Source organism: Euleptes europaea, chromosome 12 (genome assembly GCF_029931775.1).
Source record: "Euleptes europaea isolate rEulEur1 chromosome 12, rEulEur1.hap1, whole genome shotgun sequence".
NCBI classification, from domain to species: domain Eukaryota; kingdom Metazoa; phylum Chordata; class Lepidosauria; order Squamata; family Sphaerodactylidae; genus Euleptes; species Euleptes europaea.
In genome coordinates, this window is record NC_079323.1 from 66,056,687 (window position 1) to 66,082,031 (window position 25,345).

A 25,345-nucleotide genomic window follows, 5' to 3' on the forward strand; every position below is an offset into this window, starting at 1 on the left:
TTATTTATTATTTCCATTTGTTACCCCGCTCTTCCTGGCCAAAGCCAGGCTCAGAGCGCCTAATTTTGACATTGAAGCAAAATCAAATAGTTTACTGATCCATTCAGTCGTCTCTGGAATTATATTTGCTTTCCAGTGCTTCGCATAAATTATTCTAGCTGCAGTTGTCGCATATTGAAAGAGTTTTCTTGGTTGGTATTTAATTGAGAAGGAATTATTCCCAGCAGCATATATTTAGGATTCAGCTCGAAGGTCGTTTGTAGCATGTTCTGAATTTCTTTATGTATTGACTTCCAATATTGTTGACTCTTTTTGCATGTCCACCATTGGTGGTAAAAAGTTCCCTTTGTTTCAGAGCATTTCCAACAATTTGCTTGATTTGCTTATATATTTTTTATCTGCTGGTCTTGGACCGTATTAAAGTTATTGATTGATTGATTGATTTGCCTTGTACAGCTTTTGGAGATCATTCGGTGCCAAATACCATATGTAAAACATCTTATACCAATTTTCTCTAATGAGTTGTGAAGAAGAAAATTTTATTTCAGTTGTCCACAGTCTTTCCCAGAGTTTCATGGGGATCATCTCTCCAAAGGTTTGCATCCATTTGACTATATCCATTTTGACTTGCATTATAGCCCCTGACTGCCTGTACTACCTCTCCTATTAGAACAACTCTGTTTCTTCTGTGTGTCATTCCCTGAATAAAACACTTTGTAATTTTCTGACTGAAAATGTACTCATCCAGTCCATCAATAACTCAATAGATACAATCAAATCACTTCCGATACGCTGTGGCAGAAACCTGACTTTGAGATAGGTTTGAATATGGACAACTCTTTTTTAATATATAGGTTAAGTATTGATCAAATTAGGGATGACTGGAGCATAAGTTTATTTCAGAAAATCAAAATATCAATATTTTAAATAAATACATAAGACTCAAAAGATATGGGGCTGGCCCATCTACTCACTGTGCAAGGAGCACATATTCCCCCATGAAACAAAGGATGCTGAGCATGGATCTCAAGACTTCCACAGCAAATGCAGATTTCTTCAAGATACAAGAGACAGCAATCATACCCAGTACCTTTCACAACATAATTCAGTTTATAGCATCAATTCCTGCAGATTCCTGTGATTAAAAAACAATTTTTTAAATTCATTGTCTGGGAACGGACTCAGACGCGGAGGTCTCTGCTGCAATGTCAGAGTCCCTCCTGGCCTTCAAAGCCAATGGCCCAGGCACGGAGGCCTTCCTGCCAGCCCCTACCAGAAAACCTACAGCCTTCCTGCCAGCCCCTACCAGAAAACCCCAGCCCCACATACCTGCTGGGGGGCAAGAGCAGTCAGCTACAGCACCCACAATCCAGAAGGGTACCAGCCCTGCCACCTCAGTGGAAGGTGCAACAGCAGAACCCTCCTCCCCAAGGCCAGCAGCCCTGCAAAAGCACTGGCTGCCAAGCAGGGAAGAGAAGCTGCCAAATGCCTACACCTGAGAAGCAAGGTCCCAGGTGGAGGGAGCGAGGGAAGGCCAACAGAGCTGGGGAAGAGGGCTCATGAAGAGCTCTGGGACGACAGGGAGAGCCAAACCCAGGCTCAGACAAAAATGGGTTAGGGTAACACAGGCACAGGGGGAAAGGGAAGAACCTGGGAGAAAGGGGAGGGGGCTTGGATTGTAGGGGGAGATAGGGATAAAAGGCAGCAGAATGAGCCATGCCAGGGGGGAGAGTGGACTGAAGCTAGATCCAGAGAGACCAGTAGGCAGATGACCTGGGCAGTCTGAGACAGGAGAAAGGTGTCTCCAGGGTCTCTGCCATTTCTGAGGCTGGCAGGATGGAGGGAAAGGGAAAGAGCTCAGTGGGCAGCACCCTGACTTACACTCATATATTACAAGTATTCAGTATTGAGTATGTGCAAGAAAAAGATGACTACAGTTCTGTTGATGATTTAGTTTAAATTTTGTATAATATTCCACTTTTATACAGATCTTCAAGAGGAGACAGATAATTCATAATCAAAATGTTCTCACCCTCTGTGAATCATTTATCATTTATTAAATGTTTCTTTTTAATATGAAGCAAGAAATGTAGGTTCTTTTTTTAGCTTAATTATTTATTATTATTTGCATTTGTTTTTGTTTTTTTAATATAAATGTTATTAATTTTTTGACGAAACAACAAAACAGAACATATATACTCCCACATACATACAGCCCTTCCACCCTTCCAAAGTGTGCCTATACCCATCATATTGTTAATAATAATAACCTCTTAATTGCAAATAGTCAAATCTATTTACTAGTGCTATAATAAATGATTCCTTACACCATATTTGTCCTAATTATTACTGCTTGTCATTTCTAATTTTATAGCTAATATTATTCATCTTGATATTAGTTCGAGAACAATCTGAAAATGAACAACTTTCTAAATTTTAACTGCACATTAAAAAAATTGCTATATTTGAATAACTGCTCCGGCTATACAGTAATAATACTGTTACAATTGAAAAACTGTAACATCACAATCTTGATAAACATTTCAACTTTTCGATATTATGCTTCAACCTGGTATTTGTTTTACATAATCATAGTAACTTTCCCATTGTCTTTGCAATTCCCCCAAAGGTCTCTTATTCAACAAGTGTGTCAACTTGGCCATAACTGCATATTCTGCCATTTTCTCTCGCCAGCTTTCAATCCCTGGAATTTCCTCTTGCTTCCACATTGATGCTAGAACTACTCTGGCTGCTGTTATCATATATTGAAACGATTCTATATTGTTTTTTATTTAAGTCTATCGGAAGTATTCCTAGCAACATTGGCCAAAAACTCATGGTCCCTTATTCCCCGTTTCAGCCAGGATCAAATTTACCCTGGCTGGGGAGAAACTGTATACATTACATTGAACAATCAGGAACGAAACTGTGCGCAAATCCATCCATGTAAACTGAAAATGCGGGAGATGTGGAGTTCCTGTTAACTTGCAACAATCCTGCCCCTGATGATTGGTCGTTTCCCGGGGCGGGGAAGGCCCTCATTGGTCAATTTGAAACAACCAATCACCAGGGGCGTGCCAAACTAAACAGGAACTTCACGTCTTCTGCATTTTCTGTTTACATGGATTGATTTGCACAGTTTCGTCCCTGCGTTTCAAAGTAATGCATGGTTTCCCCCCCCCAGCCCAGGTAAATTTGATCCTGGCTGAAACAGGGAATAAAGTGGGTTAAGGGACCATGCGTTTTTGGCCATTGTCTATGGGTCCAGAGGAAAGTCAATTTTTAAAATCTTCCGCATTTCTTGATGAATGTCTATCCAAAATTTCTTGACTTTCTTGCATGACCACAAGGTATGAAAGTAAGTCCCTGTCAGGAGCAGGCCATGAGGATGGTATGTGGTGTTGTTGTTGTGCTGCTTCCAGGTGCAGTTGTGCTATTCTGTCCAAGGCCAGTCTAAGCCCCGTGTTTAGTCTTCATAGATTCCCATACTGTGGGAATCGCCGAGTGCTCCTTCCTGCCTGTTGGAGGGGGGGTGTTGCCTGGGTAACCAGTTATCTCCTTTTGCTCTCCCATATATGCTATGTGCCTTGCCTTGCCCTTACTAGTGTCCTTTTGAATATGGCTTCTGAAACCTGTCGATTCTAACCAATAAAACTGCTTTTGTGGATTTGCCGTCTGCTGAAATCTGTTTATGGGTTTGCCGCAGGGCTAGAGCTTACATTAGGACACTAGTCCTACCTTACTTGCTGAACTTGGCTGGAGCCCTGGAGGATTTGCCTAGACACTCATCTCCTTGGTTTGGGGCGCAGGATGAGCTCCCTGAGGACCCCGACTTTCTGCGTGCCATCTTGGAGGAGGCGCAGCAGACTTACGCGGAGTCCACCCGGCTGGTTGGGCTGGTGATTGATCACTGGCGTCGCCTGGCAGCGGCGACCCCCTGGAGGACTCAGGACACTGATCTACATGCCCACAACGACCTTTTGGGGCTAGATACTTTGCTGGAGGAGGCCCGGTTGGCGCAAGAAGACTTTGCTCTCCTAACGCGGTTGTTGGCTGAGCTTGCGCTCCACGGGACGCAACAGGAGTTGGCGGCCCCAATTCAGGGGCCTGAGTTCTGTTTCCCAATAGCGGGGGATCAGGGGGGAGATGTTCTGCAAACTGTTCCGGATCCCGCCCTATGCCGCCGGGAAGCACAGAACGCTGCCGCCAGGACAGTCCTGGTTCTTGTGGATTTCACTCCGACCACGGCGACGGCAGCCGACGTTGAGAAGATACTAACTCCTGAATTCGGTCCTGCCTCTGCGGATCTGGCTCAACAGGTCCAACCGCTGTTGGGCCAGCACAAGGAAATCCAAATGCTCTTGGAGCAAGCGGCCAAACCAATTGTGATTGCTGCCGCCACTGCCAAACTTGAGGCGGACCGAGCGCTCACTGACTGGAGGCGGGCGGAGGAGCAACTGTTGGCGGATGCGGCCGCTGCTCGGGCACGGGCGATGGCAGGAACTGGAGCGCGGTCGAAAGTTAGCAGGGAACTGGACTGGTCTTTCCCCTTGTTTTCTTTGGGCTCCCCTGAACCTGGCCTGCCCCAGGAAGTGGCGCACAGGCAACGGCTCACCTTTGCTCCTGATGTGCAAGAGTATTCGGAGGAAGAGGACTTGTATGCAGAGGAGGGCGACTGGAATATGAACTACCGAGTCAGCCAAGCCCGACGGACTGGGGGGGCTGAGGAGGAGATTCATGCCTTGAGGTTTAAAAACCAAGAGCTGTTGGATCGTATGGCCCATATGCAGGACCAAATGGACGTGTCGCCTACAGTGAGCTCAAGGGGCGCCTGCGCAGGCACTGGTCCCAGGCCAACAACCCCCGGTGCAACCGCCTCCGGGGCAGCCGGCCCCGGCGCAACCGCCTCCGGGGCAGCCGGCCCCTGGTCAACCACCGGCACCACCACCAGTGGGACCGGTCCAGCCTGTGGTCCCAGTCGTGCAGTGGAAGCAACCCCGTTTGCGAGTGACATTTGATGGCTCCGCGGACGCTTTGCCCTGTTTCCTACACCAAGTGGACAGTTACATGTGAGAACAAGGGCATTCCTTTCCCACGGAAGACAGCCGAGTAAGATTCATTTCCTCACTTTTGACTGGAAAGGCTGCAGAATGGATGGTCCTCCAGTTTGATACCCGGGCCCGCTCCATACGGTTGCTTAATGAATTCATGCGAGCGTTGAGAAGACGTTTTGAGGATCCATTTCAAGGGGAGAAGGCCAAAGCGGCCCTCCTACAACTCCGTCAAGGATCCTCCTCAGTCCGAGAGTTTGCGGATGAGTTCCAAGGACTCGCTAATAAAATAGTGGATTGGATTGAAGCTACCCGGGTGCATTACTTCAGAGCAGCGTTGCATCCTGAGATTCTAAACTGGGCATACATGCAGCGAGACCCAGCCACCTTGGAAGAGTGGATTTTACTGGCGGAGGAAGTGGAAAGCCGCTGCCAGTTTATTTCCCTTGCCCGACAGCAGGCCAGGGAGGGGGGAAGCCAGAGAAACCCTCCCAAACCTGCCGCTCCTCAGGCCCCGCGGAGGCCGGCTATACCTCCGAAAGACAGAGCGTTGCGGTTTCAAAGGGGAGCCTGCCTCATTTGCGGTGCCATGGGTCACTTCACTGCCACTTGTCCATCACGTCCAGGACTGCCGAGTCCCACTCCCTAGCCAGAGGGGACTCCTCGCGGGAGAGGGCGCGCTCAGGGAAGAAGCACTGCATCCGAGCAGAGCATCGCTCCAAGATGAAAAGCGCCCCCAGCTCTGCACGCCGGAGAAGGGACAACGGACCTTTCGCCAGCGGACTCGTCAGGGTCCAGGATTACAGTTACTACTCCTGGGGAGGGTAGTTCCGCTTCTTCAGAGGAGGGTGACCACTGGAACTCCCCAGCCCTAAACTTGGAGTCTCCCCTCGAACAGCCAAAAAACGGACTGGGTCTGCGGTAGAAGGAGCGATACCGCAGACCTCCGCAGGTGTTTCTGCGAAACCCGAGGCTCCTTTCATGGTGAGTGAAGTAGAAGAGACTGTGTATGTAGATGTGATATTACGACATTATAGAAAAGGTCCTCAATTACAAGTTAAGGCCTTAATAGACTCTGGATGTGCCCGCTTGTTAATTAACGAAACCACCTTTAAGGCGCTCCAAGTGAAACAGTCCCTTTGCCTGCACCTGTTCAATTTGCTCAAATGGATGGCAGTGATTTCAGGGGGGGCAGTCGACTGTTGTACTGACGGAGTGGCGATGGGGATTGCCCACCATTGGGAACAAATCAACTTTACTATTGTGCCCAATGTTTGATATGCTGTGGTGTTAGGAGCAAATTGGCTCAAAGGACACAGTCCCACCATAGACTGGGAAGCTGAGACATTAACGGTCAATAGCCCGCTGTGTGAGTTACACCGATATGAAGTGGCTGTTAAAACCGTAATCAAACCAACTCCTGCCCTGGCCTCGGACACCTCCAGTCCGACTCAAGTGCCGCCGGAATATCAGGACTTTGCAGACGTGTTTAATGTGCAGGAGCGTGATGACCCCCACCACCACTGGATGGACTGTGCTATTGAAGTGGTTGGGAATGGAAAACTGCCAAAGAGTAAGAGCTACCCAATGAGTCCTATGGAATGGATGGTGCTCCGCGAATTCTTAGACAAGAACTTGGCTCGCGGTTTTATCCGACCCTCCACAGCGCCCTATTCGGCGCCGGCTTTCTTCGTGCATAAGAAAACAGCAGATCTGTGTTTGTGTATTGACTTTCGAAAACTCAATGCTGTTACTCAAACAAATGCTTATCCCATCCCCCTCATTTCTGATCTCTTGGGACAATTGAAGGAGGGACACATTTTCACCAAATTGGACTTAGTCGAGGTTTATTACAGAGTCAGAATCCGGGAGGGGGATGAATCTTTGACATCCTTTTCCAGTTGCTTTGGGATGTTTGAATTTATGGTGATGTCTTTTGGATTAAAAGGGGCCCCGGGGGTCTTCATGCAACTCATTAATGAGATCCTCCATGATCTACTGTTCAAAGGAGTGGTGGTCTATTTAGATGATATTCTCATTTACTCTAAAACCATGGATGAGCATGTTGCCTTGGTTCGAGAGGTGTTGCAACGTCTCAGAGACAATCAGCTCTATGCTAAAGTGTCTAAATGCGAGTTCCATAAAAAGCAATTGACTTTCCTAGGATATATTATCTCACACCAGGGACTGACTATGGATCCTGAAAAAGTGCAAGCGGTGCTTGGTTGGGAACCACCCTCTACCTGTAAACAGGTCCAAAGATTTCTCGGGTTCGCGAATTTTTACAGGGAGTTCCTCCCACATTTCGCTCAGCTCGCGCTACCCATCACTAACCTCCTTAAAACTAAGGGAAAGGGGAATACAGCTAGGGCTGTTGATTCGGTTCGGCCCAAACTGAAAAACAGCCGAATTTCCTGATTCGGTGGTTTTTAGTTTGGGACGAACCGAACTAAAAAATGGAGGGCAACCGGGGGAGCCGAATTCAGCGAGTTCGGGGGTTCACGAATAAATCCGGCCAATTCGGGGCGGCAGTAAGCAGCATAACCGTCAGTAAGCAGCATTCTTCTTCCCCGGGCAATCGGTGGCCAAGCTGGGTCTTCTTCTGGCCAATCAGTCAGGATTGAGTACTGGAGGAATCAGCTGATGTGCGGCCCGACCGGGGAGAGAGAGAGAGAGAGGGAAACCCTCCTGTATGTGTGTGTGTGGGTGCTTGTGCACATTTGCTCCTTTCTGTGGCTGCAGGGGGTGTATTTTTTGGGTTACAGACCCCAAACTTTCAGCAGAGATTCAGACAAGCCTTCTTAAGAGACCACCCAAGTTTTGTAAACATTGGGTCAGGGGGTCCCGAGATATGGGCTCCCCCCTTTCTTCTTTCCATGGCTGCAAGGGGCGCATTTTTGGGGGTACAGACCCCAAACTTTCAGTGGAGCTTCAGATGAGCCTTCTTAAGATACCCCCAAGTTTTGTAAACATTGGGTCAGGGGGTCTCGATATATGGGCTCCACCCCTTTTCCCTTCCCCCCTTTTCCATTTCTGTGGCTGTAGGAGGCGCTTTTTTGGGGATACAGCCCCCAAACTTTCAGCATAGCTTCAGACAATCCTTCTTAAGATACCACCCAAGTTTTGTAAAGATGGGTTCAGTGGGGGCAGAAATATTGGCTCCCCCCTTTTCTCTTTCAATGGCTGCAGGGGTGCATTTTTGGGGGTGCAGATCCCAAACTTTGAGCGGAGCTTCAGACAAGCCTTTTTAAGAGACCACCCAAGTTTTGTAAACATTGGGTCAGGGGGTCCCGAGATATGGGCTTTCCCCTTTCCCCTATTGGGATGAATGGATCAGCTGATCCTGTGCATCTCCAGAGCAAAACGTCCCATGCCTAATTGGAATCATCTTGGATTACAAGTCCTCCCCAGCCCCTCCTGATGGAACAGAAGACAGCCACAGTAAGACCCCTTTGGGGGCTTTAATCTGTAATTTTTCTCCTGTGTGTGTGTGTGGGGGGGAAGCAGAGTCTGTGTGTGTGTGGGGAGGGAGCAGTTTCTGTGGGTGGGTGGGGGGAAGCCAAAGGGGGCTTTTGCCGGTTCTGCCTGGGGGTGTGTTCTCCCTCGAGTCTCTCTCTCCCTGGTTTGAGGGGGGGGGGTTTCAGTTGTGTGTCTTCAGGTTTTCCTTCATTCATAAGAGCGGTTAGGTCTATTTGGATGCTTGCTCAAAACTGGTTTTCAAATGGTGACTTAAAGAATGCATTTGGAGTCCCATGCAAAAGGGGAAATTCCACCCCTCCTGCTCATTATGCATAGCTAGCTACCTCTGTCCCTTTCCATGGTTTGCAAACTCCCAGGTGTCAGGTGTTGCTTTGCACAGTTGCAAAGGTGTTGCTTACAAGGTTGTGTTGTTTTGAAGTCGTGTTGCAATGCTTTGCAAACTTCTCAGCTGTTTGTCGGGGCTGGGAGCTTTGTGCGTGGGCGGCAAGCTCTGCTCAGACATGCACATTAAGGGTGGGGGGACCCCTTTCGGGGCCCATATCTCAGCCCCCCCGACCCAATCTTTACAAAACTTGGGGGGTCTTTCAAGAACCATCCTTTGAAGCTCCGCTGAAAGTTTGGGACCTCTACCCCCAAAAATGCCCCCCCAGAGCCACGGAAAGGCGTGGTTGTGTTTTTAATGGCTTTATTCGACCGAATTTTTCCCCGAACTTTGAATTCTTGCCGAATTGCATGGACCCAACGCGGGGGAGTTCGGACTTCGGCATATCCCGAATCTAAACGGGCCGAATTCAGCCGAATCCGAACTATACCGAATTTTTTTTAATTCAACAGCCCTAAATACAGCCACCTTACCCAACGCCTGGGTGGAGTGGACCCCCCAGTGTCAAGCCGCCTTCGATAGTCTTAAGCAGCTTTTTACATCCGAACCTGTTTTGCAGCACCCAGACTGCAATCAACCATTCGTAGTGCACGTAGACGCTTCCGATGTAGCTATGGGGGTGCGCTCCTGCAGCGGGGGGAGGATAGGCACTTGCATCCATGCGCTTATTTTTCTAAAAAGTTCACTCAATCCGAACTCAATTGGGCCGTTTGGGAAAAGGAAGCCGCCGCTGTAAAGCATGCCCTGACAGTGTGGAGACAGTTTTTAGAGGGTTCCAAGGTGCCTTTTGAAGTGTGGTCCGATCACAAAAACCTAGAGGCCCTAACCGGGGCTCGCAAGCTGTCCGCGAAGCATGTGCGCTGGGCGGACTTCTTTGCCCAATTTCGATTCGTCCTAAAATATGTACCAGGGAAGCAAAACCTTCTGGCTGACGCTTTATCCAGACTTCCCCAATATCCCACCAAGGTTGATCGGCCCACAGAGTCGCTCTTCACCCCTGCCCAACGAGGTCTATTGCCCACCTTAGCCGTACAAACCCGTTCTCAGACCCGATCCCCACCGCCGCCACTTTCGGTGGGAGGGGAAGCCCCACGCCCGGATGAGCCGGCAGGGCTACCCGCCTCGCTTCCTCCTCCCCCTGAGCGACTGACAGCCACGGTTCCCGAGGTGCAGGGACCTGAGCCACCATTCAGTCACTCCCTGCACCTGTGTTGTCTCCGTCCCCGGTCCAGCTGCCCGCTGGCACAACACCGGAGGGGGTGGAAGGACTGACTGATTCCTTTATGAAGACTCTTCTTCGCAGTTATCAAGGGGAACTATTTACGCTATTTACGCTGTTATGTTAATTACCATCAAGGTGATTGGGTAGACCTGTTGCCTTTTGCTGAATATGCTTATAATAATGCGGTTCCCCAATCCACAGGGTTCAGCCCTTTCCAGGTTGTCCATGGTAAAGAGTTTGGCCCCGCTGGTCATGTTGATGTTTCTGAGGAGCAGGGGGGAGCTGATGTGGCCGGATGGGTGCGTTCCATTCAAACTACCTGGCCATGGCTGGTTAAAAATCTGGAGCGAGCCAAACGAAAGTACAAGGCTCAGGCTGACAAACATCGCTCCCCCAGTAAGGAATGCAAGGTGGGGGATCTCGTCTAACTGTCCACCAAGAACCTACGATCCACCCGCCCATGCGATAAACTCAGTTCCAAGTACGTGGGTCCGTTCCCCATTTCCCGAATTATTAATCCAATGACTGTAGAACTCTCCTTGCCCAAGTCTCTACGGAGAATTCATCCTGTGTTCCATATCAGTCTTTTAAAACCGTACATTCCTTCCCAAAAATGGCATCCTGAGCCACAACCCGAAGTGCCTGAAATGGGGGGGGAGGAACATTTTGAAGTAGCTAAAATACTGGATTCTCGCATTCGCTACAGTACCCTTCAATACCTGGTTCACTGGAAACATTTTAGTCCCGCCCAGGATGAATGGGTGCGCGCCTGTGATGTCTCCGCCCCCCGCTTGGTACAAGAATTCCATGCCACCTATCCTCACAAACCCACGCTGGGAGGGTGAAGGGGGGTCTTTAGGGGGGCAGAATGTCAGGAGCAGGCCATGAGGATGGTATGTGGTGTTGTTGTTGTGCTGCTTCCAGGTGCAGTTGTGCTATTCTGTCCAAGGCCAGTCTAAGCCCCGTGTTTAGTCTTCATAGATTCCCATATTGTGGGAATCACCGAGTGCTCCTTCCTGCCTGTTGGAGGGGGGGGCGTTGCCTGGGTAACCGGTTATCTCCTTTTGCTCTCCCATATATGCTATGTGCCTTGCCTTTGACCCTTACTAGTGTCCTTTTGAATATGGCTTCTGAAACCTGTCGATTCTAACCAATAAAACTGCTTTTGTGGATTTGCCGTCTGCTGAAATCTGTTTATGGGTTTGCCGCAGGGCTAGAGCTTACAGTCCCATCCATTGTTTTGCATTTCCAACACTACTATCAGCATTTTTATTCATCTTTTTAATGTCCATTGGATTTATATACCATCTGAAGAACTGTTTATACCAATTCTCTCTCAAATTATAGCTGACAGTAAATTTTATTGATTTTGACCATAAATGTTCCCATTGTTGTATCGTAATTTCTTTTCTGCAATTCTGCATCCACTTTACCATACATGCTTTCACTTGCTCAGTTTCGGTTTCATGGTTGAGTAACAGTTTATATATCTTGCCCAAAAGATAAACCTTTTCTTTGCTTATCAAACTCTCAAATTCTGTGTTTTCCCTTATTTTCTCTTGTTCAAAGCAATCTTTTCTCAATCTTGCCACTAGTTGATTATAGATTAGCCAATTCACATTATTTTTTGTCCTTTCCATTTCTTCCCAGGATTTAATCTTGCCATGTTCAGTGATCATATCTTGATATCTTATACAGTTAATTGTCTTCCTCTCAGCCGTATGAATAAATTTATTTATGGCAAAGGCCAGAATAAAACTACCAGAATCCCAGCTGTATTATAATATTGTCGGAGACATCAAAAGAGCAGGGGTCGGACTCAATCTTTTTTTTAATACCTCAACCAAATCTTCATTAAGCCATCCCTGATAACAGGTCTATGTTTCAACAAATCTTGCTTCGTAGCTTTCCAGTGATAGTAGTGAAGCCCATATTTCCAGTCTCCTTTCTCTATTCTCATCATGTTCAATTCCGGATCTCTAATCCAATCAGAAAGGAGCCACCGCTGCTGCTGACGGGGCCTGGAAGTCTCCCGGTGGGGGACTCGACCTGGGTGCTGAGCATGCACTGGCTAACTCCTTCCTCTGTTGCGCACCTTCCATTTAAGGAGCGACAACAGAGGAATGAGAATACCCGGGGGAGGTAGCGAAAGGGGGAGGGGTCAACATGTGCTTGGGCGAAGCATGTGCGTGAAGACCTCGCCAATTCACTACATTCCTGAGAGTGAAGGGAGAAAGCTGCCATATGCGTTAATGGCCAAAGATTCTTGAAATAGTCTGTGATTTCTGAGGTCCATTTACATGTATCTGGAGGGCTGTTTGCCATCAATTGTTATAAAATACAGGGGATAAACTTGTATACAAATGAGTGTAAGTATAGCCCAGTGGGCCTTTTTGGGTTTAAGCTGCTTCTGGGAAGGGTGATTGATACTAGAAAAACAAGGAGACAAGTGGTGAAGCCCTAACCCATCTCTTTCCCTACCCTCTGCTCCATCCTCCAATTAACCCTCATCGGAGCTTTTCCCTACCAAGTATTGATACTAGAGAAACAAGGAGACAAGTGGTGAAGCCCTAACCCATCTCTTTCCCTACCCTCTGCTCCCTCCTCCAATTAACCCTCATCGGAGCTTTTCCCTCCCACTAATTGACTAATAGGTATTATGCCTAATAGCAGTTGTCATCAATCTCTCACCTTCAATATTTCTCTTTTTGTGGATTACTTCATATGCGAGGTTTTCTAAATAAAAAAAAAGGAATAAGGGCATGTGACATGTGAGTCTTAAATCAGTTGGTGTTTAAAGTGATATATAATACAAATATGAAGGCTGTGGCATACTCTGTCCCACATTGACAACCTTCACAGATGGAACAAGTAGTTCCAGTGACATTCACAAGTTCATTATAGTTTTGGGTTCTAAAATAGTTTATCAGATTACAATACAAATGTATTTGTATTTATCTACAATATTTCTGCCCTGCTTTGCATCCCAAAATTTCAAAGGGTTGAAAAATATGTATAGATAAATAAACTTCCAAACAATTAAAACATCATCTCGACCCAGAAGTAGGATATCAGCACAGTAGTGGGCCAAGAACTATACTCGTCCGGAGACACTTAGGTACTTCCATAAAGCCCATCAACTCATGTGCCAGTTATGGTCCTTCACCAGTTTCTGATCTCAGTCCTTCCCACCCCCTTCCCTTGGGGGGCCATTTCTGTCTAAGTATTTTGTTGGGCTTTTCCCATCTCTGCCCTTGTGCTAGGAGGCAGTCTTCTGGCATTGGTCCAAGAGATGCTGATAGGCTTCTGCAAGATTTGTAAGGCTGTTCTTTCTCAATGGTCCACATGGTGCACATGGCCTGACTGAGGACATAAATGTATTTATTTAGGACTCCAGTAAATGGACATTCTATAATGGTAAGTTCACATTGTTTTTAGCTCAGAGTTCTGTGATGTGTGGGCTCCACAGGTGGAGGTGGGTGGGAGCGGGTCTCTGATGCTACCAAAAGTATAGTTTTTATGTCTGGATGTTAGTTTGATTCAGAGCAGGGATAACTGCCCAGCCCACCTCTACACATCCTTCCTACAGATCATATAGTTTCCCTGATTTTTGTGGTCCAAAATAGCATCAAGCAAATGTAGATAAATTTTGTGTGTGTATACATATGTAAAGTTAAAGGGATAGTTTTTAGAACAAACACAACATACGGTATATCCAGGCAGGAAAAATAATTACATTGGGCACTGTGAAATATCGAGGTGTGTTTAATTCCTCTTAAAAATTAAATTACCTCTGTTTGGCCTTGGAGAACTTGCAGGAGTTATTTCTTTCACCGAGCTCCCTGAACAACCATCAGAACTCAATTTCTCCAGTGAAACAGCTGAGCATTTTGTGTGGGGGGGGGGTGGGGGTGGGAGATAGAGGCCAAGAAAGAAAAAAGGAAAGATGAGAAATAAAGTAAATCATGGGATTTCTCTCTCTCTCCCTATAGATCAGACAGTTCCCTTTTTTATACACCAAAAATGTTGCAAGCAACTACAGACCAAGCTACCGATGACACTGAGAAATCTATTAATGGATCCCTCTCCCATTTAATAGCAGCCAGGAGAGGAGGGCAATGTACATTGTGGAAGAGGGATTTATGCCATTTTCCTGACCTTACTTGCCCTCCCATTTGTGTTCACCTCATGTGGGAAAATAAACAGGGGCCTGTATTGTGCTATTTATCTTACAGGGCAAGTCCCTGGTTGGCTATGGCCTCTAACAGCCAGGAGCAAACAGAGCCATGGAATCATACAGTTGGAAGGGGCCATACAGGCCATCTAGTCCCCCGCCAACAGCGCTGCAGAAGCCACTCAGACCTGGCCAGCAGTGCTCACGATGGGTACTGCCTCACCCGTCACCTCTGATATAAGTCAGTGGCTCTAGCAGAGCTGGCTTATAGTCCTGCAGGGACCACCCCTCCTGGCTTGTTCCTGGGCCATTCTAACTTGCCAGTCTGTTTACGCCTGGATTTCCTCCCTTGGCCACATAGCAACTCTGGAGGGAAGCACTTGAGGTTGAAAACCAGCATGGGGTTACTGTACAGTGCCATGGCCCTGATCCAGACTAGTGTGGTTTCTCATGGCTACTACTAAGCCTGAAAAAAAATGACTGAACCAATCACAGATCCCCCAACGTCATGTCTAGTTTGTCCTTTACTTTCTGTACATGCCTGCAGCCTAAATTTAGGGGGTGAAGCCTAAGATCAAAGGCAGCACTGGAAGTCAGCGTGGATCAGCAAGAACCTAAATCGCCTCGCTATATGCATGTTCATGTTTACTCATAAGTACATCTTATTGTATTTAACAGAAATTACTCCAAGAGTATTGAATCTAATATGCTTAAATTAAATGAACTTTATTGATTTTAACAATCTGAGAAACAAGTATTAACTGAATGCCCAAAGGCTTGTCTAATATTGCAGTGCTTTACCTTAATTGAAGGGTGGAAACAACCTTATTTCATACTTGGCAATTCGGTAGTAAAGGTAGTCCCCTGTGCAAAGGTAAAGGTAAAGGTAGTCCCCTGTGCAAGCACCGGGTCATTCCTGACTCATGGGGTGACATCACATCCCAATGTTTACTAGGCAGGCCATGTTTACGGGGTGGTTTGCCATTAACTTCCCCAGTTGCCTACACTTTACCCCCAGCAAGCTGGGTACTCATTTTACCCACCTTGGAAGGATGGATTTCCTTTATATTACCAGAAAAGGTGCTAGAGAGTTACTTTTTAAAGAAATTATGATGAACATTCAGGAAAGGGGCCTGGAGTAACTCTGAGAGGACACATGTATGTGTGTGTGTATCTCCTTGAGTCTGCATATTTTGCAGACACATTGCACAAAGAGTTTAAATGCCTATACCTGTTTGCTTTCAGCCCTGAAATAAATATCAGCAATGCCGCCTGCTTTCATATAAATAGTTAGAAAAAAAGCAGCACACAAGCTCAGTGTATAACAACAATCTTGTAATAATTCATATGATTCTGATACAGTGTTAATTATCACAATGGTATTCTCTATACACAATACAATTTATATGGCTATGATCGTGCCAATGGAGAAAAGAGACCGCAGTATAAAGATCCCAAAACAAGTTGGTAAGTATGAGTTCAGTGAAAGTGCGCCTTGGCAAGTGCGGCCGCATCAATGATGATCCAAAAGAGCGTCCTGAAACACAATGCCCGCCCGAAGGCTGCTAGAACTCTTCACCTCTCAAAGTGAGGCGAGGTCAGGAGACCGGGAGGTCCCGGCGTGGCCGCGGAGAGCCACAGAACATCCTATCTGGAAATGTTTTCACCAACAGGCTTCATCAGCCCAGATTTCTAACAATAACAATAAAGATTGTCTGTTGCACAACCGTACAGAATAAAATGATACAATGATACAAAAATACTCATAACATGATTTTATACATACTCTAAATGTAGCTTTCAGTAGACCTAAAATCAGGTTCTTGTGGCAGGATTCACAAGGAATTCTCCAGCCATTTGTTTAGAAAATACATTAGCTATTTAACAATTCAAAGGTGCAATGAGTTGCAGGTGGAACAGCTGCGAACTGCCGCGTTCCGTCTTAAAGGGATATGGATCTATTAAAGATCTTTCAAAAGATAGCAAACTCGCATGAATCCAAAATTTCTAAACATAAGAGGACAACCATGTGTGCATGAGATTATTGTTGGAATTCTCTTAGATTGTACAAATTGCAATTTATAAAAAGCACGATAAATCAAAATCTGTGTTAAGACCGGTGGGGGCTAGTGTTTGGAACATGTAGATTAGTCTCATTTCTTGTCTGAGGAGGATTTGTGAAATATTACTGTCATTGTAAGGGTGACCTTTGTATGTCCATGCCACAAAAAACTCAGATCATTAGCATCATGATGGTGTGTGACAAAATGGGACACGAGGGGCGCTTCCATTATTTTCGTGCGTATGCGCGAGTGGTGTTTGCCTATTCTGATCCTGATTGGTCTAAAGGTGGACCCAAAATATAATTTTTGACATGAGCATAAGATGGCATAAACGATCTGTGCAGTGCCACAATTGGAAAAGGGTCTAAGTTCAAATCTAAATTTTGTGATAATGGAACTCATGTTTTTCACTGGCAAACTTAACTTTAAATGCCTATACCTGTTTGCTTTCAGCCCTGAAATGAATATCAGCAATGCCGCCTGCTTACATATAAAGGCAAGTGCTGGTGGTTGGTCTTAATGAAAGGCATTACATCACTTTTGATTTTGGCTTTTGCTATGGACCAGCCCAGCTACCTGGTCATTCAGGGTAGCGGTGAAGCCAGCAACAGACAAATGAGCTCCATGGAGGAAAGGGGGAGCACAATAGATGGCTAATTTTGAGGGAGGGAGGGAGGACCATAGCCAGACACTCCACAAACCAAGCTATGCTTGAAAACATAAATTACCTCTACTGGAGCTTGGAATGTCTTTGTGAACAATTTCTTCTACAGAAGGCCCAGAACCACTACAAAGTGATAAAACTGGAAGAGAGAGATTGGGTCACAGATCACACATACCCTGCAAAGAACACTATAATCACATTTTAAATTATGCAACCTCCCCCACACACAAAAATCCTTATGGCATTGTATCCAATCCCTACCTTACAGAATGTAGGTGGGCAGAGAATGTCTTACAGCCTTGAACGCACACTTAGACAATTTCATTTGCTGTCAAAAGCAACCAAGTGAAAATGGCAAGGCCTTTTCATTTAAAGAAGGTGTGCATTTCAGCACTAACACAAACAGACAAATGATCTAGGAAGTGAAGGAGGCATCGCTACAAAGAAATGTAGCAAAGTTTAGAAGTGTTTAAAAGAGCTAGTACAACATTTCTATGTTTAAGTATGTTTGCTCCAGTGTGGTGTAGTGGTTAAGAGTGGTGGTTTGGAGTGGTGGAGTCTGATCTGGAGAACCGGGTTTGATTCCCCACTCCTCCACATGAAGCCAGCTGGGTGACCTTGGGCTAGTCACAGCTCTTTCAGCCCCACCTACCTCACAGGGTGTCTGTTGTGGGGAGGGGAAGGGAAGGCTATTGTAAGCCGGTTTGAGTCTCCCTTAAGTGATAGAGAAAGTCAGCATATAAAAACCAACTCTTCTTCCTCTCTAAACCACTTATAAGTGAAATACAACAAACTATTTGTAAACTATAAAAATGGCAAAGGCCTAGAAGAAGAAGGATTCAGCTCTGAGTCATCCCATAGGCAGTGCCTGCTGGGGGCTCCTCACACTCACAAATCACCACCCAACTCAGTGCCTTCACTTGTTCTTGAAATATCAGCTGGGAAAATTTGTTCATTAAGATGCCTCTGAATAATTGACTCAGCATGCTCTTAAGTTAGTTTATTTATTTACTTTATTTATATCCTGCCTTTCTCTCCATTGGGGACCCAAAGAGGCTTACATAATTTACTTCTCCTCCTTTTTTATCCTCACAACAACTCTGTGAGGTAGGTTAGCCTAAGAGTGTTTGATTGGCCCAAGTAGGATTGTCCAACCTCCAGGTACTAGCTGGACATCTCCTGCTATTATAACTGATCTCTAGCCAATAGAGATCAGTTCCCCTGGAGAAAATGGCCGCTTTGGCAATTGCACTCTATGGCTTTGAAGTCCCTCCCCTCACCAAACCCCACCCTCCTCAGGCTCCACCCCAAAAACTTCCTGCCGATGGCGAAGAAGGACCTGGCAACCCTAGGCCCAAGGTCACCCAGCAAACATCCATGGCAGAGTGGATATTCAAACCAAAGTCTCCCAAATCCTAGTCTGACACTTTAACTGCCATGCTGAATCAGCACACAGAACTCTTACAATCTGCATGGGGACTGTCAAAAAGGATTGTTGCAGATTTTAACTTCAAGTCACTGTTTATGATGTTTTACACAGTAGGCCTGAGACCACTGTTCTAGCTAAACAGCCTTGAAAAATAACTTATGAATAAATGGCTTTATGACCAGAGTAAACGCCGAGAACAAGTGGAACCATGTTTGCAGCAGTTATTCTTTGGGGTGCTCAGAGGTGTCTTAGATAATACCTTTAGAGATTACAAATCAGAACGTTTAGTAAAGACACATGCTAGCCTGTGCAATAGCTTCTATACAAGATGGCCACACCCTGTAACCTCTGGAACTCTCAGATCTGGAATTCAGTGAAATCGGCTTTCCTCCTTTTTGGCAAAGCTCTGGGTAAGCTTCAAAATTTAACTTCTTTCTTAAAGTCAACTTAGAATAGTAATGACAAGTACCGTATTTTTCCGTGGATAAGACAACATTTTTTTAAAAAAAAATTGCCCCCAAATTGGGAGTTGTCATACATGGAAGCCACCTGTTGTGGCTAGCTTCGCCTGTCAGCTGACAGGCGGGGCCAGCGGTAACAGCCGGCCAGGGCCACTGACGGGCCCAGCTGACGGACGGTGAAGAGAGCGAGTGGGGAAAGAGGCCGTTGGGTGGGCGGCGACCGGTTTGAACGCCAGATGCCGGCCGGCCAGAGCGACAGGACTCTTTCGCCCCCATGTATAAGATGACCCCTGTTTTTTTTTCTTAATTTTAGGTTTAAAAAAATAGGGGGCGTCTTATAGATGGAAAAATACAGTATGTTGATATAGGACTAACTTCTATGGTGTATGGCAGTGTTTTGTGTTTCTATTTAATAATGTTTTGCTTAATCAGATCTACAGTTATCAGATTATTTTTAAATACAAGTTTCAGTTAATATATTGACCATTTATTGGCTGGGAAATACAGGGTTTCATTTTGAATGTAGAATGAACAAACAAACATATCTCAATATCTCCCTTTGAGATTAAGGGCTGTACCCTGCAATGACTGAATGCTGTAAGGCAGGGGTCTCAAAACTGCGGCTCCAGAGCCGCATGCGGCTCTTTGGCCCGTTGAGTGCGGCTCTCCAAACTTGGTTCGGAGCCCCTGCTCTTGCGCCCGCTTGCGCCGGCAGCCGGGCTGCGGAGCCGGCGCGCCTGAGAGAGCGAGCGGGCTCGCTGTCTCTTCCCCCCCCCCCCCGCCGTGGAGAATGGCCGGGTCCCCCTTTCCCTTGCCCTCAATGGTTGGGAGGCTAAAGCCTCCCCTCCCCTCTAGCCGTGCAATTGCTGGGCGGGCGGCTCAGCGGTTCCTCCCCCCCGCCTATCAGCTGTTGGGCAGGGCGGGCTTCCTTTGGTAGACCTGGCCTCCAGCTGAGCCCCACTGGGAGGCCATGTCTACCCACTGGCTTTCTTGGCGGTAGACCTGGACTCCGAGGAGGGGGAAAAGTCCCCCTTCAGAGGCCAGGTCTACCAATTGGCTTCTATGGGCCTCCAGAGGCAAGGTCTACTGCCAAGAAAGCCAATGGGTAGACCTGGCCTCCCAATGGGACTCAGCCGGAGGCCAGGTCCACCGATAGGCTTTTATGGCAGTAGACCAGGCCTCCAGACGAGGACTCCGGATGGGGAGGGGGAAATGGCAGGGACTTACAATTTAATTTTTATCAATAAATAAGATCACTATTAAGTATGATATCAAGTTTTATTCAGTGTACCTATAGTTTAATTAAGACTTAAAAGTTTAATTAAAGTTTATTAAGTTAATAAACAGTGTACCTACCTATATAGTTTAAGTTTAAGAAATTTGGCTCTCAAAAGAAATCTCAATCGTTGTACTGTTGATATTTGGCTCTTTTGACTAATGAGTTTGCTGACCCCTGCTGTAAGGGAGTAGTAAGTTAACAAGCAGCATTGTGATTTAATGGTTAACGTATTGCTTTAATTCAAACAGAGAGGTTTTAATCTCCACGTGGCTGTTTAAAACACACACCCCCACAGGTGGTTCCCAGCAACCTCACCTAGTGTACTGTGTTCAGTTTTGGGCACAGCAATTTAAGAAAGATGTAGACAAGCTGGAACGTGTCCAGAGGAGGGCAACAAAGATGGTGAGGGGTCTGGAGACCAAGTCCTATGAGGAAAGGTTGAAGGAGCTGGGTATATTCAGAGGAGAAGACTGAGAGGGGATATGAGAACCATCTTCAAGTACTTGAAGGGCTGTCATAAAGAGGATGGTGCTGAGTTGTTTTCTGTTGTCCCAGAAAGTCAGACCAGAACCAGTGGGTTGAAATTAAATCAAAAGAGTTTCTGTCTATACCTTAGGAAGAATTTTCTAACAGTTAGAGCGGTTCCTCATTGGAACGGGCTTCCTCGGGAGGTGGTAAGCTCTCCTTCCCTGGAGGTTTTTAAGCTGAGTCTAGATGGCCATCTGTCAGCGATGCTGATTCTATGACCTTTGGCAGATGATGAGAGGAAGGGCATCTTGGCCATCTTCTGGGCATGGAGGAGGGGGTCACTGGGGGTGTGGGGGGAGGTAGTTGTGAATTTCCTGGATGGTGCAGGGGGTTGGACTAGATGACCCTGGTGGTCCCTTCCAACTCTATGGTTCTATGAGTCTACATGTGTCCTTGCAGTCTAAGGAGCTGCAATATTAATTTGTCCCAGTGCCGGAGGTTTCCCCGGCAATTGGATGACCCGTCCCCTTCCATTCTGATTCTCCCTTCCGAAGAGAGATTTGGACAGGGGATCGTGGCAACAGTATTTCAGTGGGCGAGTCCTGTGGCAACCAGAGAGCAGCATCAAGCTCTTGCTTGCTATTCTAACGCTCCTCAGAGCCACCGGTGGGGGGCCTGGATGGGCCCAGGGCAGGCATTGGTCGGTCACTCCCTCCCTCCCTCACCTGCAGCCGAGGTGCTGGAAATCTCCTCTATGGAGCCCTCGCTGTCCACCACGAGGACCACGGGCCCTTCCCCAGCCATGACCACGGGGGAGGCCCCTTCCAGCCTGGGGCGCGGATCCCTCGCCGGCTGCAGCCTGGACCTGTGCAGGGCGTGGCAGTGGGCGTGTCCCGGTGTGTAAGAAGGGGAAGGGCGTGGCTCGGGCTCTAGGCCCTGGGTGAAGGGGGGAAAATATTCCGCGATGGGGGCGGGAGGGTTATGGGAAGGGACGTCCTCGGAGGGCGGGGATCTGCGCCCTAAACTTTGCAAGGGGGGTTTTTAGCAGGGAAGGCGCTGATATTCTGGCCCCGATCAGATGCACACGTTGCTCGGGTTACAAACGTCCATTTCAAACACAAGCACACGTGACGCGAGAGTGGCATCGTCTGGCATCTGGGGCATTTGGGAGAGGCCAGAAGTTTTAGCCAGTAGGAAGGAAAGGAGTTGAAGTAAGTGACGGGCTGGAGGGCCGGAGGATGCCCCGCGCGACAGGAGAAGAACTGCCTCGCCCTGCAAGGGAGAAAGGCATCCTCAAAGGGCACAGAGGCACTAAAACGAAGGACAAGTCAGCCCATTGGAAGCAAAGGGAGAGGCGGCCCAGCCCCTTGAAGATCATGGGGAAAGAGAGGGTCGGTTGACTTGCATTGACTCCATTGAAAGACATGACAGCACAAAAACGGGTGCAAAGAAAACGTGGAATGGATTTCGCAGTAAGGTTTCTAAACCATTCTGAGGTGGGGATGACAGATCCCCAAGGGGAGTGAAAGCCTCTGGGACCCCCAGAACTGTTTTAGGGTAGGGATGACAGCCCCTGGGACCCCTAGAAGTGTTCTGAGGTGGTGATGACAGATCCCCAAGGCGAGTGAAAGCCTTTGGGACCCCTAGAAGTGTTCTTAGGTGGTGATGACAGTTCCCCAAGGGTAGTGAAAGCCTCTGGGACCCCCGGAAGTGTTCTTGGGTGGGGATGATAGTTCCCCAAGGGGAGTGAAAGCCTCTGGGACCCCAGGAAGTGTTTTAGGGTGGGGATGAAAACCCCTGGGACCCCTAGAAGTGTTCTGAGGTGGTGATGACAGATCCCCAAGGGGAGTGAAAGCCTCTGGGAGCCCCAGAAGAGTTCTTGGGTGGGGATGACAGCCCCTGGGACCCCTAGAAGTGTTCTTAGGTGGTGATGACAGATCCCCAAGGGCAGTGAAAGCCTCTGGGACCCCCGGAAGTGTTCTTGGGTGGGGATGACAGCCCCTGGGACCCCTAGAAGTGTTCTTAGGTGGTGATGACAGATCCCCAAGGGGAGTGAAAGCCTCTGGGACCCCCAGAAGTGTTCTTGGGTGGGGATGACAGCCCCTGGGACCCCTAGAAGTGTTCTTAGGTGGTGATGACAGATCCCCAAGGGGAGTGAAAGCCTCTAGGACCCCCAGAAGTGTTTTAGGGTGGGGATGACAGCCCCTGGGACCCCTAGAAGTCTTCTTAGGTGGTGATGACAGATCCCCAAGGGGAGTGAAAGCCTCTGGGACCCCAGGAAGTGTTTTAGGGTGGGGAAGACAGCCCCTGGGACCCCTAGAGAGGTTCTTAGGTGGTGATGACAGATCCCCAAGGGCAGTGAAAGCCTCTTGGACCCTTGGAAGTGTTTTAGGGTGGGGATGACAGCCCCTGGGACCCCCAGAAATGTTCTGAGGTGGTGATGACAGATCACCAAGGGTAAATAAAAGCATGCCCTTTATGCTTTATTATTTGTAAAATATTGTTCTGAAGTATCTGCAATGCATGCCACTGTTTTCTATGGAATCATTATGAGTTTAAAGTCTGTTCCCGCCCATTCCTGCTGTTATCGAATCCCAGGGATTGCATCATTGTGCATTTGTGCATCTCCGGGGTTTTTTCCAGGTTGTCTCTTCCCAAATCTGCTTGGCTGCAAATGTTTGTGAAAGATCTCAGCAAACCCTGGATGGCTGTAATGTGAGTAGAATTTTGCCTGGCCAACCCACACAAAAGCCATCTTACCATCCCCTTTCCCGGAAGCAGAAGTTCACCCCCTCTGGCACTAGGGTTGGCAACCTCCAGGTAGTACCAGGAGATGTCCTGCTATTACAACTGATCTCCAGCCAATAGAGTACTGCTCACCTAAAGAAAATGGCCGCTCTGTGAACTGGACTCTATGGCAGTGAAGTCCTTCCCCTCCCCAAACCCTGCCCTCCTCAGACTCTGCCCCAAAAAACCCCTGTGATGGTGAAGAGGGACTTGGCAACCCTCTCTGGGACCGTGACTCTTTTTATCAGCACATGAACATCATTATATCAGTCTTCTGTTATAACGATGTATCTTGCAGAATATCTTAATTTCCAGCTTTCATTTTAACAGGAAAGTCTCTAGCCCTTTTCATTGCTGAGATATAAGGGGAAAACATATTTTCGACAATAGTAGATAGACACTTATTAAAAAAAGGAAGTTGGGAATTTGGAGAATTACAGAAACACATTGTAATGTCATCATGAAATATTACAGAGGTTCTAATTGGCAAGTTAAGAATCATGGAACCATTTTGGCGAAATCTACACACTTTCCTGATTTATTTATTAAAATGTTAAGTATTTCATGCCACTGTACAATTTATTATTCAAGGTGGCGAACACTGAGTGTACTTCAAGCATCTGTCATTCCACCCCTGTGGCTGTCATCCCCACCTCAGAACACCTCTGAGGGTCCCAGGGGCTTTCAATCTCCTTGAGGGGCTGTCATCCCCCCTTCAGGACACTTCTCAGGGTCCCAGGGGCTTTCAAACCCCTGGGGGGGTCAGTAATACCACCTCAGAACAGTTCTGGGGGTCCCATGGGCTTTCAATCCCCTTGAGGGCCCGTCATCAACCCCCTCAGAATGCTTCTTGGGGTCTCATGGGCTTTAATCCCCCCCTCAGAACATCTCTGTTATTATTTAATGTTTTTATTTAAAGATAAGGGTACAAAAAGGAAAAAGAAGGAGAGGAACAAGGGAATCCATCCTATGTTAACAAATCTATTGATATATAATCAAGTAAGTTCAAGCACATTTAAAATTTTCAAAAATAAATTACCAAACATTGTCATTAATTTAATCTGGTTACATTTAATTAATTGTATTCTCCATTTTCTAACCACAAATTTGTCAACTAATTAGCTAACGTATATGTATAAAATGGATGCCAGAAGACTTCTGAAGGACCCAGGGGCTTTCAATCCCCTTGGGGGTCTGTCATACCCCCTTCAGAACACTTCTGGGCATGCCAAAGGCTGTAATCCCCATCACAGAACACGTCTAGGGGTCGCTGGGTTTTTCCCCTTGAGGGGTCTGTTAAGTCCGCGTGGGGATGACACACGAGGTCGAGACGGAGTTCCAACAACAACGCAGCTTTATTGATTTCAGCAATGAACAGATGGAACTGAGGAACTGTACAACCTGGCTCTGCTTATATGCACCCCTGGCCCCCGGTGGCCACTCCCCCCCCCCCGATCCGTGATAATGGGAAAACAACCCCCAGGTCACCAATGGCATGGCCTGGCTTAGGGCCAATGGGATGTGTTGGCTGTGGCCAATCATGCGAGCAGGGCTTAGGAGCCTTCGCCCAGGACTCAAGCTCCTGGGCTTCCTTCGCTATGGTCTTAACTGATGCACATACATTACAGGGTCATCATCACCACCTGAAATGTCTGAGTCCACCTGTCAAATCCCAAAACAACAGGCATCCAAACAGAGTCGTCTAAGAAGCAGTTTATATGAGAAGCATAAGCTGTAATGCAGCAACTTACAGGGAAAGGTAAGAGGAGTCAAGTGAAGGGAGAGCTGGCAGGTTGACACATAAACATCAGAAAGGCACCGTTGGGTACCAGGCAGAGCCTGGTTCCCATGATAGATTACAGCTAATGCACCGGGGCGCAGACCG

The 25,345-nt window shown here is 47.3% G+C and overlaps 1 protein-coding gene across 1 annotated transcript in view; it reads right to left on the reverse strand.

Moving 5' to 3' along the window:
* Positions 1 to 2,388, reverse strand: part of DNMT3L (DNA methyltransferase 3 like) — a 35,807-nt gene extending 33,419 nt beyond the window's left edge. Inside the window, exons 1-2 of the mRNA XM_056858243.1 lie at positions 2,351 to 2,388; positions 975 to 1,065 (exon numbers count right to left, since the gene is read on the reverse strand). Of these exons, the coding sequence (XP_056714221.1) occupies positions 975 to 1,065; positions 2,351 to 2,388 (129 nt within the window). The remainder of the gene's footprint in view (positions 1 to 974; positions 1,066 to 2,350) is intronic.
* Between the last annotated feature and the right edge of the window lie 22,957 nt (positions 2,389 to 25,345).